Source organism: Amia ocellicauda, chromosome 13 (genome assembly GCF_036373705.1).
Source record: "Amia ocellicauda isolate fAmiCal2 chromosome 13, fAmiCal2.hap1, whole genome shotgun sequence".
NCBI classification, from domain to species: Eukaryota; Metazoa; Chordata; class Actinopteri; order Amiiformes; family Amiidae; genus Amia; species Amia ocellicauda.
In genome coordinates this window covers 7,445,776-7,460,232 of record NC_089862.1, presented here as the reverse complement: position 1 = coordinate 7,460,232, position 14,457 = coordinate 7,445,776, and the positions used below count along the sequence as shown (strand labels likewise).

At 49.6% G+C, this 14,457-nt stretch overlaps 2 protein-coding genes and 1 long non-coding RNA gene across 3 annotated transcripts; all 3 read left to right on the top strand.

The window, feature by feature from the left end:
• On the top strand, positions 1-1,505 carry LOC136766980 (zona pellucida sperm-binding protein 3-like). Its single transcript, XM_066720956.1, has 6 exons — positions 1-399; positions 489-607; positions 682-785; positions 878-1,055; positions 1,155-1,275; positions 1,416-1,505. Exons 1-6 carry the CDS (start codon positions 1-3, stop codon positions 1,503-1,505), a joined length of 1,011 nt encoding a protein of 336 aa, XP_066577053.1.
• A 280-nt stretch (positions 1,506-1,785) lies between these two features.
• LOC136766387 (uncharacterized) lies at positions 1,786-2,166 on the top strand. Its single transcript, XR_010821728.1, has 2 exons — positions 1,786-1,900; positions 2,013-2,166. It is a non-coding gene; the product is annotated as an uncharacterized LOC136766387 (long non-coding RNA).
• Positions 2,167-11,672: 9,506 nt separating this feature from the next.
• LOC136766979 (zona pellucida sperm-binding protein 3-like) lies at positions 11,673-13,827 on the top strand. The gene is made up of 9 exons (XM_066720955.1): positions 11,673-12,101; positions 12,191-12,309; positions 12,384-12,487; positions 12,580-12,757; positions 12,857-12,977; positions 13,118-13,203; positions 13,289-13,404; positions 13,483-13,602; positions 13,715-13,827. Exons 1-9 carry the CDS (start codon positions 11,721-11,723, stop codon positions 13,825-13,827), a joined length of 1,338 nt encoding a protein of 445 aa, XP_066577052.1. The 5' UTR covers positions 11,673-11,720.
• Positions 13,828-14,457: the final 630 nt, after the last annotated feature.

Sequence of the window (14,457 nt, the reverse complement as noted above, 5' to 3'; positions counted from 1 at the left end):
ATGCTGCGTGCGAGGGTTTCGTGGTGTGGGCTGCTAGTGCTGTGTGTGGTCGCTGGGCTCTGCGACGCCGGGAGAGTTTCTAAGTGGGCGAGAGCCAAGCCTGCTGTCAGAGGGAAGCCTGCTGCCAGAGCCAAGCCTGCTGCCAGAGCCAAGCCTGTCGCCAGAGCCAAGGCCGTTGTGCGAGTGGACTCTTCTCTGTTCAAGCAGCAAGTCTCCCCCGTCGTGTGGGCGCAGTGTGGGGAGAGCGCGATCCAGGTGTCGGTGGAGAGAGACCTGTTCGGTACCGGCAGACTGATCCAGGCTGCGGATATCCAGTTGGGAGGCTGTGCGCTCAGCGGGCAGAACGACACGGTCCTGGTCTTCCAGTCGGAGCTGCAGGGTTGTGGCAGCGCCCTGTCGGTAAGTAGGGGAGGGGAATAAGGCTGCAGACTCGCACGGTGAATGGGTAAAACCATCCCGAGCTTAAGCGTTGCGCCTTTCACTTGTAGATGACCGAGGACGAGCTGGTGTACAGCTTCTCCCTAAACTACAACCCGTCCCCGATTGCCAACACTGGCATCGTGAGAACCGACCCTGCTGTTGTCCACATCGAGTGCGTCTACCTCCGGTGAGGACTCTGCCGCAGTACTGCTTCAGCCTAGCTGCTGTAGGATCGGTGTGTAATTGCTGTCTGCTCCCTAGGCTCCACAATGTGAGCAGCGATGCCCTGCAGCCAACCTGGGTCCCCTACACCTCCACCAAGTCTGCGGAGGATCTCCTGGACTTCTCCCTGCAGCTCATGACTGGTAGAGGCCAACCTAATGCAGCTCTAAGCCTCCCGTTTACCGGAGTGCTGCTCTGCTCTGCAGAGGCCTCATGCTGCTCCCTGTCTCGGCAGATGACTGGAGCTCCCCGAGACCCTCCAACGTGTACTTCCTGGGGGACGTCCTGAACATCCAAGCCTCCGTCAACCAGGCCAGCCACGTGCCCCTGCGGCTGTTTGTGGACAGCTGTGTGGCCACCTTGACCTCTGACCCGACCTCTTCTCCCAGTTATACTTTCATTGGGAACTATGGGTGAGTGAGATCCCATAGTCAAGCATGGCCAGTGTGCTTGCAGGTGTTGGCTCTCGACTCTGAGCGGGGCCATTATAATGGATTTCCTCCTGTGCCCAGTTGCCTGATTGATGCCAAGGTGACGGGCTCCAGTTCTCACTTCATGCCAAGACCTCAGGATGTCACGAAGCTGCAGCTGGTGCTTGATGCCTTCAGGTTCCACAATGAAGCCAACAGCTCCGTACGTCTCCCAGCCACTGTGCCTCTGTGCTTTTGTATCTTTGGCTTGTTTGGGCTCTGCTTTCTCAACCGTGTGGCTGCTTTGGCATTGAAGCAGCTCTCCCAAGGTGCACTAACCATGCCAATGTCTGTTCTGCTCAGATCTACTTGACCTGCCACCTGAAGGTGACTGCTGCTTCCCAGGCTGTGGACAACCTGGACAAGGCCTGCCAGCCTGTGGGCAACAGGTAGTGGGGTGGGGGTGGGAGGGTGCTCTAGGCCCTTGGTGTTCCCTTCCCGGTATCTGTACTGACCGCTGTATCCCTGTTGTAGCTGGAGCTCGGTGGATGGGAGTGATCAGGTCTGTAGCTGCTGTGACTCCAGCTGTAACCCTCTGTCTGGATCTAGGCTTATTGGGAGGTTTGGCAGGGACTTGGCTTTCAAGGAGGGTAAGGATGCTTTGCCTGGTTGTGAGTGTGGTACTGGGCTATAGAGTCTGGCTGGATCTAAGCCTCTCCACCTTCCAGAATGGGAAGGTGATGCCATGGTGTCTGTGCGTGTGCTGGAGAAGCCGCAGGATGCCGTCCCTCCAGTGGAGACGAATGCCCAGAGGTCTCCCCTGACTGCAGAGGACGGCAAAGCGGCAGGTACTGGGGCCTTTGCGTGGGGAATGTGCCTCTTGAATTGGAGCCAGAGGTTGTGGTCCCTTGCTGTAGTCTGGGTTTGACCTAAAGTGACTGACCTGTGCTTTCTTTGCAGGCATCTCTGCTGAGGTTGTGCTCCTGGCTGGTGTGGTGGCTGCTGTGGCTGTGTTGTGCATTGCTGTGCTGGGGACTGTGCTGTACAGGAGAGCAAGCCCACCCACGGCTTGACTGTGGTGTGACTGATCAATAAAGCTGAGAACAGACCATGACCCGTGTCTTTCCTCTTTGCTCTCCAAGTTCTGCATGATCTTAATCAATGGATGCTACAGATCATGTAAAGCTGTCCTTTAGCGCTCCGTTTGAGTGTTGCTGCTTTCCAGCATCTCTGCAGCTCTTCTCCAGAGAATTGGGCTCTGGAGGGTGAGACACGACTGCTTCGGGAGAAGGTTCAGTGTTTGGGAACATTGCACCCTAGTCACATGTGGTGGCAGGAAACTGTATTTTAGAACATGCAGGAGGAGGACGGGGATCGTTATGACCCCAGATGCCAGGGTTACAAACCATCACATGTGACCCTAAGCTACACGGTTAGATCAGATGTGTGTATGACGAATTCTTGGTCAAAAAGCATGGTTGCACGCTTAGGTATTCAATCCGAGCAAATGTGACTCAGCCTATGAGGGACTAACTTTCTGTTAAGCTAACGTCCTTGTATGGGAGAAACCTGTGCATCATTGTGCAATGAACAATGCCTGGGTCTGTCTGTGTATACCTAGAGGATGGTTTGATGCCATTATAGAGTGTTGGGTCTGTTCCGTCTAATCTGCTGCTTGATTTGAAGTGTATACATTTGTCACAGAGCGGCAATCCGAGCTAGGATTGTGTACCTTTGATTTAGGTGTATGTGGGGTCATAATGTTCTGATCCCAGAACTGTTCGTGCCTTATTTCTCTGCCGAAACACCGCAAATCCTTTGAAACTCCTGGAAACAAAAGGACGTAATGAAGATGAAACTGACATTGTCATTTTGGTACAGACTTCGGAGCCAGTGTCGTTTAAAATAGTCGAATCAATGTATTTTGACACAAACTAGTGAATATTTCGGGGTGCGAGCCGCATACGCCAGGCGCTCCTCCGAGCTGCACGAGTGAACCGAGGAGCGGTAAGAGCACTGCGCGCAATAGCCGCATTTCTCGAGGAAGAAAACCCCGTACAGGCTTTCTCTGAGGGTCATGTAGTTTGTAATGTACTCGTATACCATCCCAGTCACGACAGCAACAGGTGAGCGAGCATTCACTGAGTAGACGTTCATAATTGCGAGCACTCAGAACGGCCATTCCTCTCGTTGTTAATGTCTGACATTGCCCTGTTCACTGTTGAACAATCTCAGCGGCAGCCATTCTCGACTGGCATTTTTCCGGTTTGTGTTTCTCCTTGCTACGTTGTGCCTTATGCATTTATCTTCGATCAAGTGAAAGTTGTGGCCTTTCGTATTTTAAGGTCTAATCGGCTGACAGACTAAAAACAAACACTCTGTACACTAGGACAAATGGCTGATTTCGCAAGCCTGTAGCCCATGCTATGAAGACCCTACATAGGCGAGAAAGACATCGTTTGAAAGCTCCCGGTTTCTAGTTTCTCTATAGTCTCTAGTACATTTTGTAGTTTTGATAAACCTACAATTTACTACTTGGCTCGCGGACGATATGAAAATATTGGGGCGGAGTGTAAAGGGTTAAGTTTCACGTCAGTTAGTACGCATGTTACGGATGCTAAATAGTATGCGTTTTTGATATCAAAAATACAGTTAATGAAATCAACAATACAGTTGCTGATGTGAAAAATACAAATGTTGATATCACAAGTAGCAGATCATTCTTGATACCAACAATTGTATTTTTGATATCAGAAATTATGGACTAAATGTCACAGCGGCTTGCCATACATTTTCAGTGTGCACTCGGTGATGCTGGAAGTAATTGGTTCGTTGCAATCAGGGCATCAAATCGTGTCTCGTTACAAGGAGGACGTGATTTTGCACACTGTCCGTTTAAAGTATAACCCGAAGCTCAATTACAATAGAAATGTGTGAATCAACAGATAATCCATGTGGTTTTGCACTTCCGTTCTTTGGAAAAGCCAACACTGTCTCTGAAGAAAACCCGTTACAATGTCATGCACTTAATCTTCACTGCTACTGGTACGAGTGTCGCATGCAGACCGAATCTTCGAATGGTCGTATTCAATGTTTCTATTACTATTTAGGACCAAAAAACAAATGATAAAGGTATAGTTGTGCTCATTCAGCTTCACATGAGTCGGAACTGTCTCTAAAAAGCTGTGGAAGTCTTGGAGATGAGTGCTCAGTAGGTAGGGGAGCTGTGCGTTGAGAGCCAGGGCAGTGAAGTGAGCGCAGCGGGGCGCGGCGGGGTTGCCGACAGACAGTGATGTGGCATCTGACCGTGATTGTGTGGCAGCAAAGCGAGAGCTCCACCAAAGAGCCCGATTGGCCCGCTGGGGTGGCTGAAACCCTCGTGCACCCTGCTGCGCCAGGGCCAGCCCTCAGCCAATCAGGGCGCCGGATTATTTAAGGAGCGGAGCGCCGCTTCTCGGCAGTTCGTTGCCGAGTTGCACAATGGAGAGGTCTGGGATGAGCGTGCGGGTCTGGAGTCTTGTCTGTTTGCTGATGGCGGCTGCGGCGGATGTTTCTGTAGCCCAGGGTCAGAACTGCTTGGTTAGTGACAACGAGAAAATGGCGTGTGGTGCCCCTGCTATCAGTAGAGCCGACTGTGAAGCGAGTAACTGCTGCTTTGATCAGAGGGGAAGACAGCCCTGTTATTACAGCAATGAGGGTGAGTGTTCAGGGCAACATATCGTACAAAGGGCTCCTGAGCGCGTTGCTTTGCTAATCTTCTCCCCTCTCCCTCCAGTGACTGTGCAATGCACCACGGATGGTCAGTTTGTGGTTGTAGTACCCAGGAATGTGACCACGCCTCCGCTGAGCCTTGACACGGTCAGCCTGCTAGGGGGTCAGAGCGCCCCCTGCAGCCCTGTTGGCACCACTGCTGGCTTTGCCTTGTTCCAGTTCCCAGTCAGTGCCTGTGGAAGCACGCTGAAGGTGAGGAAGCGTTTCCCAGCTTTGCCCTGAGCATTGCAGCGCCTTGTGGTCATTGTCTCGGCTGCATAACGTGAGGGTCTGCCTCCCTCTTCCAGAGTGAGGGTGGCGATGTGGTGTACGAGAACACGATGTCCTCTAAACGCGATGTGCAGAACGGGCCTGATGGCTCCATCACCAGGGACAGCTACTATGAGTAAGTGGGGCTCCCCAGTGCCCGTCTCCTTGTGCCAGTACCCGACTAGGTCCAATGGCTGCCTGCTTCTCCTTCCAGGCTGACCTTCCTGTGCAAGTATTCGGGCAGTGAGCTTGTTCCCGTGGAGGCTGTAGTGTACACTGCAGCCCCGCCTCCTCCTTCAGTCGTGGCCCCGGGACCTCTCGGTGTGGAGCTCAGGATTGCAACGGGTACTGTGACGAGCCCTTGTACGTGGCCATGCTATGAACTGGTTTCCAATGCATGCTGGCTTCTTAAAGCTGCCTGTCGTTCCTCCTGTAGAAGCTGTGTATGACTCCTACTACGGTGATGGGGACTACCCCGTGACCAAGGTCCTGCGGGATCCTGTGTATGTTGAGGTTCGCATCCTGAATAGGACCGACCCCAACATTGTCCTGACGCTGGAAGACTGCTGGGCAACTTCCACCCCCAGCCCACTCGGCCAGCCCCAGTGGAGCCTGCTGGTTGCTGGGTAACTGGAGCCCTGTATCTCTTTCCGGCCGGCTCGTGTTGCTGGTTTAGGTAGACCTCTGAACCCAATTGTGGTGCTCTTTCCAGGTGTCCGTACAGAGACGACCAGTACCAGACCACCTTGGTTCCCGTGGCTGGCTCCTCAGGGCTGCCATACCCAACGCACTACAAGCGCTTCATCGTGCAGATGTTCACTTTTGTGGATGCTGGCTCCCAGCTCCCTCTGAAGGAGAAGGTAAGGGTCTATTGGCCAAGGAGTGCCATGGTCTTGACTGTATTCCCAATGGTGGCATTGTATTGTACTGCATCTCCTGCTTCCCCAGGTGTTCATCCACTGTAGTGCAGCAGTGTGCCAACCCAGTGCTACTGACAGCTGTGTCGCTCCATGCAGCCAGAGAATGAGTGAGTGGCTCGGTTCCAGTGTGAGCTGGAATGGCATCTTTCCCTAAGGCTCTGCCAGTGGAGGGCCTGCTTCTGTAATGCTGCTCTTGTCCCTTCAGGGAGAGCTGTTGCCCCGGTGCAGAGGGCCTCCAGGGAGACGGCAGTGGTGTCCAGTGGGGAAGTGATCCTGACTGCCTCTGAGCTCTCTGCTGTGGACAGGAGGGCTTCTCCCCGTGAAGGTGAGGAGGGGAGCTTTGACTGTCTGCTGGCGCTCCGTCCTCTGGTGTCTGCGCCCTTGTGAGCTGCCTGTCCCTCTCCTGTCTCCACAGTGTCCCAGGCCTTCGGCTATGCTGTGCTGACTGTGGCTGCCTTCACGGTGCTTGTGCTCTGTGCTGTACTGCTGGTGGCTGTGTGGAGATCCAAGCCCCACAGGCGGGAAACCCAACTGTAGCTGGATCAGGCTTTTGAATAAAACTGGACTGTGAAATATGTGACTCGATCAGTTTCTTATTGCCTTGCAAAGATCCTTCAGCCGTGTGCTCCACAGCCTGAGTCCAGGCCCTTGGTTCAGTGGGTGCTCTTCCCTCTAGTAAGGCACTCCAACAGGTGTGTAGTACTCCTGGCCCTACTGTACGTTTCACAGTGGTGGCCAGGGCCTTTGCTAGTGTGGTGAAAGGTGATGACAATTATAGGGGGCCCCACAACATCCAGCAGTTAGCCTCTATATATATATATATGTATCTATATACACCTGTTCTGTGAATAATTCTATTTTATATTAGTTGTATGCCTGAGAATTGAATGAAAACCACACAAACATGCAATTTGGTGACAAGCTTTCCAAGTATCTGCTCCTCTGCCCTCCCGAAAAATGGTTTGGCCGATCCGACGTTGTTATTAATTATGCAGTGACAAACAGCAGGGGGACCCAATGAATTGTAAGTCCCACCCCAGCTCGTGAACTGATCCAATCAGAGCTGCTGAGGTTAGCGGTGAAGTTAGTGGATGAGCAGGACACTGACTGAAAATGTCTGGGAAAGGAAAAACTAAATCAGGGTACTAGTAATGCCATGAAAAGAAGGGGAGAGAGAGGCCAGGAGAATTGCTGTATCCCAGTCTATCAAGACGTTCTTTAAGACCGGTTAGTGTATTGTCATTTCTCTGCCAGATTTACTTTCGTGGGCATAGGAAAACTACCGGTCAGTATTGTCACATAATTTTCCTTACCGGCGCACACCGCCACCAACAGAATGATAATGTGGTTGAAATCCCCGTCTTTTTTACGCTGTTGTGAATAGAGTTGGTTTGTATAACACAGGGAAAATGGACACGAGTCACGACGCATGTCACAAGCATTACCGACCTGCCGGCTTTTGATGTATTTTAATACAGTCAAGAAAACACGAATACAACACACTGCTCTTGGATGGATGTATTCGCTTTAATTAATATATTATGCAGTACCATATTATCTTCATTAAAAATGAACACTGAGTAATTTTAGTGGTATTTTTTTTAACATTTGACTGCATTCTTGTTAATTTCTGAATGTTTACTTTTTGATTTATGATTTATAACAGACTGATGGGAATAACTATTATAGGCCTATTGCTGGTCCATTTTTAAAATTGGTTTTGTAATTATTATTTAATAATTTCTTGGCTTTTGTTAGTTTTTAATTAGTTTGTCTTGAATAATTGCATGAGGACTTTAAACAGTGTTTCGTAAGTTATGGCTTAATGGCATTCTTTGGATGTAGTATTTATATAAACATTTAACTTTTAAAATTAAGGTTTACTTAAATTTAAAAGACTTAGAAGAAGGTCAGATTCACCCAGCTTGCCACTCATTAGTGAGCAAATATACACAGGATCTTACAGCAGGCTTTGAGAATGAAGTGAGGCATCTTAAGTCTGTGTATAATGTCATATTTGCAGACTGCCAGTCTCCTCTAGACCTGCTGAATTCAATCTACAGGATGCAGCTCCACAGCATTTTTGGAGAAGTGTGTGTTGCAGTGGGCATCTTCTGCACTCTGCCTGTCTCTGTTTCTGGTGCAGAAAGGGCTTTCAGCAAGTTGAAGCTTGTCAAGAAATCTCAGGTCTAACCAAACTCAAGAGAGGTTTTATAACCTTGCCTGACTTTCAATTGAAAGCCAGCTAAACAGACAGCTGGACTACAAAGACATCATAAGTGACTTTGCCAACAGAAAGGTCTGACAATGGGATTTTGGTTCATCCTACGTGAAGGGACGTGAAAGGTCATCAAAGGTTAAAGATCAATCAAACCGATATACATATACTAATGATTCGTATAATTTTCGTTGTTATTTAAATGTGCATTGCTGATTGAAATTTGTTTTAGTGTTTGCTATGTATTTGTTTTTATATTTAATGTTATATTTGTGTATTTTGCTTTTGCCGATGTTCAGTAAAGACCTTTATTTGCATTCATGTATGTTATCTGTTTTGTTATTTTGCAATAAACCCATATTAGGTTACAGTATACAGTATATGATATGGGTGGAGGGCGGTGGGGGCCCCGAATCCTCTAGCTACGGCCCTGGTGGTGGCAACAAGTGACCCCTCCATGTCTCCCCTCCCCATCAAACTTCCCTTTCATTTGTGAGGGGTTGCTGAGAGTATAGTCCTGACGTGGAGTAAACGTGGTCTCTTGCTTGCTCTGTATTGATCAGCATGTTGCCCAGATCCAAAGAAGAAATGCCAATAATGTTCCTGTAGCCAAGGAGGTGCCCTTGGCGCTGTAATGCCATGATCTGCTGTAGTGCCCAAGTACCCCCAGAAGGGGGAGGCAGCGACTGTCCTTTCTGTCGCTTGTGTTCACAGATACACTTGCTCACTGATACCCCGTTGCTCTAGAATCACTAAACGACGCTACTACGAGCTCGCTGAGTGGCACTCTACAAGCCGGCAGCCACATGGCCGAGGTAAACGGACTGTGAAACCATTCACAACTGGTCTCCTTTCAATGAACTCAAAACCACATCGCTTACAGCACACTGTGCTTTGGTGAATTTCAACAAGGTCTCATTGCCCTTGAACAAATTCCGTGTTAAAGTTCAAGGGGTGTGTGCGTGTATGTGGTATGGTTTCTCACAATTCATTCTTCGCAGTCACATGTAGAAGCAGGCTCTGAAACCGTTCACAATTGGTATTTAAAGTAGTCTTGAAAACGTTAGCTGTCATTTGAGGATTTGAGGCTCTTTTCATTCATGGGGGCAGTCGAATAACCTTACCGCCGTGCAATTCTTCATATTGCTTTAAAACACCTTAAAATACGACAGTTGTTTCATTTTGGCACTGCGTTGTATTATACTTTTCAGTGGAGTCCATGAGCTACAATATGCGATTAATTTTATTGATACCTGCTGTATAACCCTGCACTTAAACTGCCTTGTATCTGCAATACTTGAGACGGTGGTATCGGACCCTAATCTAACTGCCATATTAATTGTTCCAATTTGTTCTGCCCATTATTGAATTTAACCCGTATTTTCTCTTCTACTGGCTCGGTCTTTCTGAAGTTATTGAATATTATTGCAGTTACTGCGATTGGGTCTCAAGATACCACACTTGAGCTCTTGTATAGCCTATAGGTTATAAGTCATTTTCATTATAATTCTGTCATCTCTTGCATTTTATGATCAGCAGCTGAGGGCTATCAGCAAACACAGACACCGTCAGGGTCATCGCCACCCAAGGGCTGTTGATGTACTGAACTCCTTGTAATACCTAGAGCTTAATATCTAGTGCCTGTAGTCTAATGTATTACACATAGTCACGGTAATGGAGGTGTAAATCCGTAGGCTGAAGAGAGAGACCGCAGTGGGATAAACACGCAAGTTATATGTCACGGAGAGAAGGTACAGTATTCACTTCCATTGAAGCTCAGCAGTGCCAATGAATTCATGGTATTGAAATATTGTGTTGACAAATGCTGGCTTCCAACTAGTAAACTAAAACACTGAAATGACCTATTTACACATTCTGATGATTATGTGGTCAAAACGGGTTGCATGCCCCCTTTAACAAAACGTGTGTATTTCCTGCCGCAATATTCAACGTGTCAAAAACCCCATTCTCACTGAAAAGATTGCCGGATTTGGTGGCATTTTGTTGCTTTCAAAGTCTGTGTGAATCAGAATAGGGGCGCATTTTTGTGACCGCAACAGCAGGAGGTCATGCCACCTTTGAACAAGAACTATTGTCACACATATGGCATATGTTAAATACCATTACATCATGCAACATACAATATCTCAATACAGGCAAACGTGTTGCCCCCTCACACTGGGTTCGTTTCAAACGAAATCAGCTCGTTTGGAAACTAACTCGGGGTCGTTGTCGTGGTTCACTGTCGTGTTTTCTCAGGTCTCAGATCACTTGTGTTCATATTGCAAAATAATCAAGTGAGCTCGGATCGTTTTGTATTAATAAAACATGTGTACTTTTTACATGATTAGTGCACAAGAAATGGCAGCATAACGCCTACAATACCAATTACATACATATGACGGCAATGAAGTAACTGCAGTAGTCCAAACACATTTGACAGTCTACCTCTGTTACAGGCGAATAATAATACACGGGCGCGTCCGTCGTGGGCGCAGATCTGACCGGCAAAGCAATTCATTTTCACAATATGTGACGATTGCGTGTATCGTGAACGCATCCACTATTTAACACATACTGTATGCAGTTGCTGAACACAACAATAGGCTGCATATTATAATGAGTGTTGCGCTGCCGAATGCTGATTGGTTTGCCTATATACACATATACAATAACACAGTAGTGTGACGTCCCCTAAATATCCATCTAGGAGAATTTTACCGTTATTGCCATAACTTTAAACATAGTGCTACTTTAACTAATACATTAAATGCAGGGTTTTTATAGCAAGTCGTTATTTCTGACACTTATTGACACTTATCTGACACAAACAAACGTACAAAAAAGCCGCAAAATGATTGAAACAGGACTGGCTCACACACAGCATCTTTCTATTCAATTGTACACTCGGGTGTATACACGTTAACTTTAATTTGCATTCTACTCCATTTAGAAAACAATGAGAGAACAATCTTTTCTAACACCCTGGATGAGAGGAATCTAGCCCAATATCCAGTTGTTGTCAGATTACTGATGTTACCGTTAACAATAAGTACATGCATCAATGCATAAATGCGCGTGTTATCTAAACTCCACGTTCCTCTTCTTTCTGAATAAGAACCGAGAGCTCCCAGTGTCACATTCAAGTTTTTCCACCAGCATTGAAGTGAGTGTAGCCTAAATAATGAAATCGGCACAGCACAAAACCACGCTCACACAGCCGCAAAATCGGTTCCGTGGTCCCTGCTGGCTGCAGCTGTGCAGGACCCAACACACTGGACACGCTGGATCCGCGCCGCTGCTGGCGCTGCGCCACTTGTCGCCTCCTTTGATCAAGCCGCTCTCTCAGCCGGAACTCGGGCGCTCAGCGTGAAGCGAATTCCACGTGAAAATGTCGCGCTGTCTCCTCAGAGAGACGCGCTGAGCGGGATCATGTCAGTGTATAAAAGGAGGCGGTGTGGGCTGGGTAAGCATCGCGGATCTGTGAGCTAGCCTTGTATTGTGGCCGCAATGCTGCGTGCGAGGGTTTCGTGGTGTGGGCTGCTAGTGCTGTGTGTGGTCGCTGGGCTCTGCGACGCCGGGAGAGTTTCTAAGTGGGCGAGAGCCAAGCCTGCTGTCAGAGGGAAGCCTGCTGCCAGAGCCAAGCCTGTCGCCAGAGCCAAGGCCGTTGTGCGAGTGGACTCTTCTCTGTTCAAGCAGCAAGTCTCCCCCGTCGTGTGGGCGCAGTGTGGGGAGAGCGCGATCCAGGTGTCGGTGGAGAGAGACCTGTTCGGTACCGGCAGACTGATCCAGGCTGCGGATATCCAGTTGGGAGGCTGTGCGCTCAGCGGGCAGAACGACACGGTCCTGGTCTTCCAGTCGGAGCTGCAGGGTTGTGGCAGCGCCCTGTCGGTAAGTAGGGGAGGGGAATAAGGCTGCAGACTCGCACGGTGAATGGGTAAAACCATCCCGAGCTTAAGCGTTGCGCCTTTCACTTGTAGATGACCGAGGACGAGCTGGTGTACAGCTTCTCCCTAAACTACAACCCGTCCCCGATTGCCAACACTGGCATCGTGAGAACCGACCCTGCTGTTGTCCACATCGAGTGCGTCTACCTCCGGTGAGGACTCTGCCGCAGTACTGCTTCAGCCTAGCTGCTGTAGGATCGGTGTGTAATTGCTGTCTGCTCCCTAGGCTCCACAATGTGAGCAGCGATGCCCTGCAGCCAACCTGGGTCCCCTACACCTCCACCAAGTCTGCGGAGGATCTCCTGGACTTCTCCCTGCAGCTCATGACTGGTAGAGGCCAACCTAATGCAGCTCTAAGCCTCCCGTTTACCGGAGTGCTGCTCTGCTCTGCAGAGGCCTCATGCTGCTCCCTGTCTCGGCAGATGACTGGAGCTCCCCGAGACCCTCCAACGTGTACTTCCTGGGGGACGTCCTGAACATCCAAGCCTCCGTCAACCAGGCCAGCCACGTGCCCCTGCGGCTGTTTGTGGACAGCTGTGTGGCCACCTTGACCTCTGACCCGACCTCTTCTCCCAGTTATACTTTCATTGGGAACTATGGGTGAGTGAGATCCCATAGTCAAGCATGGCCAGTGTGCTTGCAGGTGTTGGCTCTCGACTCTGAGCGGGGCCATTATAATGGATTTCCTCCTGTGCCCAGTTGCCTGATTGATGCCAAGGTGACGGGCTCCAGTTCTCACTTCATGCCAAGACCTCAGGATGTCACGAAGCTGCAGCTGGTGCTTGATGCCTTCAGGTTCCACAATGAAGCCAACAGCTCCGTACGTCTCCCAGCCACTGTGCCTCTGTGCTTTTGTATCTTTGGCTTGTTTGGGCTCTGCTTTCTCAACCGTGTGGCTGCTTTGGCATTGAAGCAGCTCTCCCAAGGTGCACTAACCATGCCAATGTCTGTTCTGCTCAGATCTACTTGACCTGCCACCTGAAGGTGACTGCTGCTTCCCAGGCTGTGGACAACCTGGACAAGGCCTGCCAGCCTGTGGGCAACAGGTAGTGGGGTGGGGGTGGGAGGGTGCTCTAGGCCCTTGGTGTTCCCTTCCCGGTATCTGTACTGACCGCTGTATCCCTGTTGTAGCTGGAGCTCGGTGGATGGGAGTGATCAGGTCTGTAGCTGCTGTGACTCCAGCTGTAACCCTCTGTCTGGATCTAGGCTTATTGGGAGGTTTGGCAGGGACTTGGCTTTCAAGGAGGGTAAGGATGCTTTGCCTGGTTGTGAGTGTGGTACTGGGCTATAGAGTCTGGCTGGATCTAAGCCTCTCCACCTTCCAGAATGGGAAGGTGATGCCATGGTGTCTGTGCGTGTGCTGGAGAAGCCGCAGGATGCCGTCCCTCCAGTGGAGACGAATGCCCAGAGGTCTCCCCTGACTGCAGAGGACGGCAAAGCAGCAGGTACTGGGGCCTTTGCGTGGGGAATGTGCCTCTTGAATTGGAGCCAGAGGTTGTGGTCCCTTGCTGTAGTCTGGGTTTGACCTAAAGTGACTGACCTGTGCTTTCTTTGCAGGCATCTCTGCTGAGGTTGTGCTCCTGGCTGGTGTGGTGGCTGCTGTGGCTGTGTTGTGCATTGCTGTGCTGGGGACTGTGCTGTACAGGAGAGCAAGCCCACCCACGGCTTGACTGTGGTGTGACTGATCAATAAAGCTGAGAACAGACCATGACCCGTGTCTTTCCTCTTTGCTCTCCAAGTTCTGCATGATCTCAATCAATGGATGCTACAGATCATGTAAAGCTGTCCTTTAGCGCTCCGTTTGAGTGTTGCTGCTTTCCAGCATCTCTGCAGCTCTTGTGCAGAGAATTGGGCTCTGGAGGGTGAGACACGACTGCTTCGGGAGAAGGTTCAGTGTTTGGGAACATTGCACCCTAGTCACATGTGGTGGCAGGAAACTGTATTTTAGAACATGCAGGAGGAGGACGGGGATCGTTATGACCCCAGATGCCAGGGTTACAAACCATCACATGTGACCCTAAGCTACACGGTTAGATCAGATGTGTGTATGACGAATTCTTGGTCAAAAAGCATGGTTGCACGCTTAGGTATTCAATCCGAGCAAATGTGACTCAGCCTATGAGGGACTAACTTTCTGTTAAGCTAACGTCCTTGTATGGGAGAAACCTGTGCATCATTGTGCAATGAACAATGCCTGGGTCTGTCTGTGTATACCTAGAGGATGGTTTGATGCCATTATAGAGTGTTGGGTCTGTTCCGTCTAATCTGCTGCTTGATTTGAAGTGTATACATTTGTCACA

Excerpts from the sequence above, each read along its gene's own strand:
- LOC136766980 (XM_066720956.1), top strand. The coding sequence starts at position 1 with ATGCTGCGTGCGAGGGTTTCGTGGTGTGGGCTGCTAGTGCTGTGTGTG. Across the intron at positions 608-681 it reads ATCGAGTGCGTCTACCTCCG|GCTCCACAATGTGAGCAGCG; the intron begins GTGAGGACTCTG and ends TCTGCTCCCTAG. Across the intron at positions 1,056-1,154 it reads ACTTTCATTGGGAACTATGG|TTGCCTGATTGATGCCAAGG; the intron begins GTGAGTGAGATC and ends TCCTGTGCCCAG.
- LOC136766979 (XM_066720955.1), top strand. The coding sequence starts at position 11,721 with ATGCTGCGTGCGAGGGTTTCGTGGTGTGGGCTGCTAGTGCTGTGTGTG. Across the intron at positions 13,204-13,288 it reads TGCCAGCCTGTGGGCAACAG|CTGGAGCTCGGTGGATGGGA; the intron begins GTAGTGGGGTGG and ends TCCCTGTTGTAG. Across the intron at positions 13,603-13,714 it reads AGAGGACGGCAAAGCAGCAG|GCATCTCTGCTGAGGTTGTG; the intron begins GTACTGGGGCCT and ends CTTTCTTTGCAG.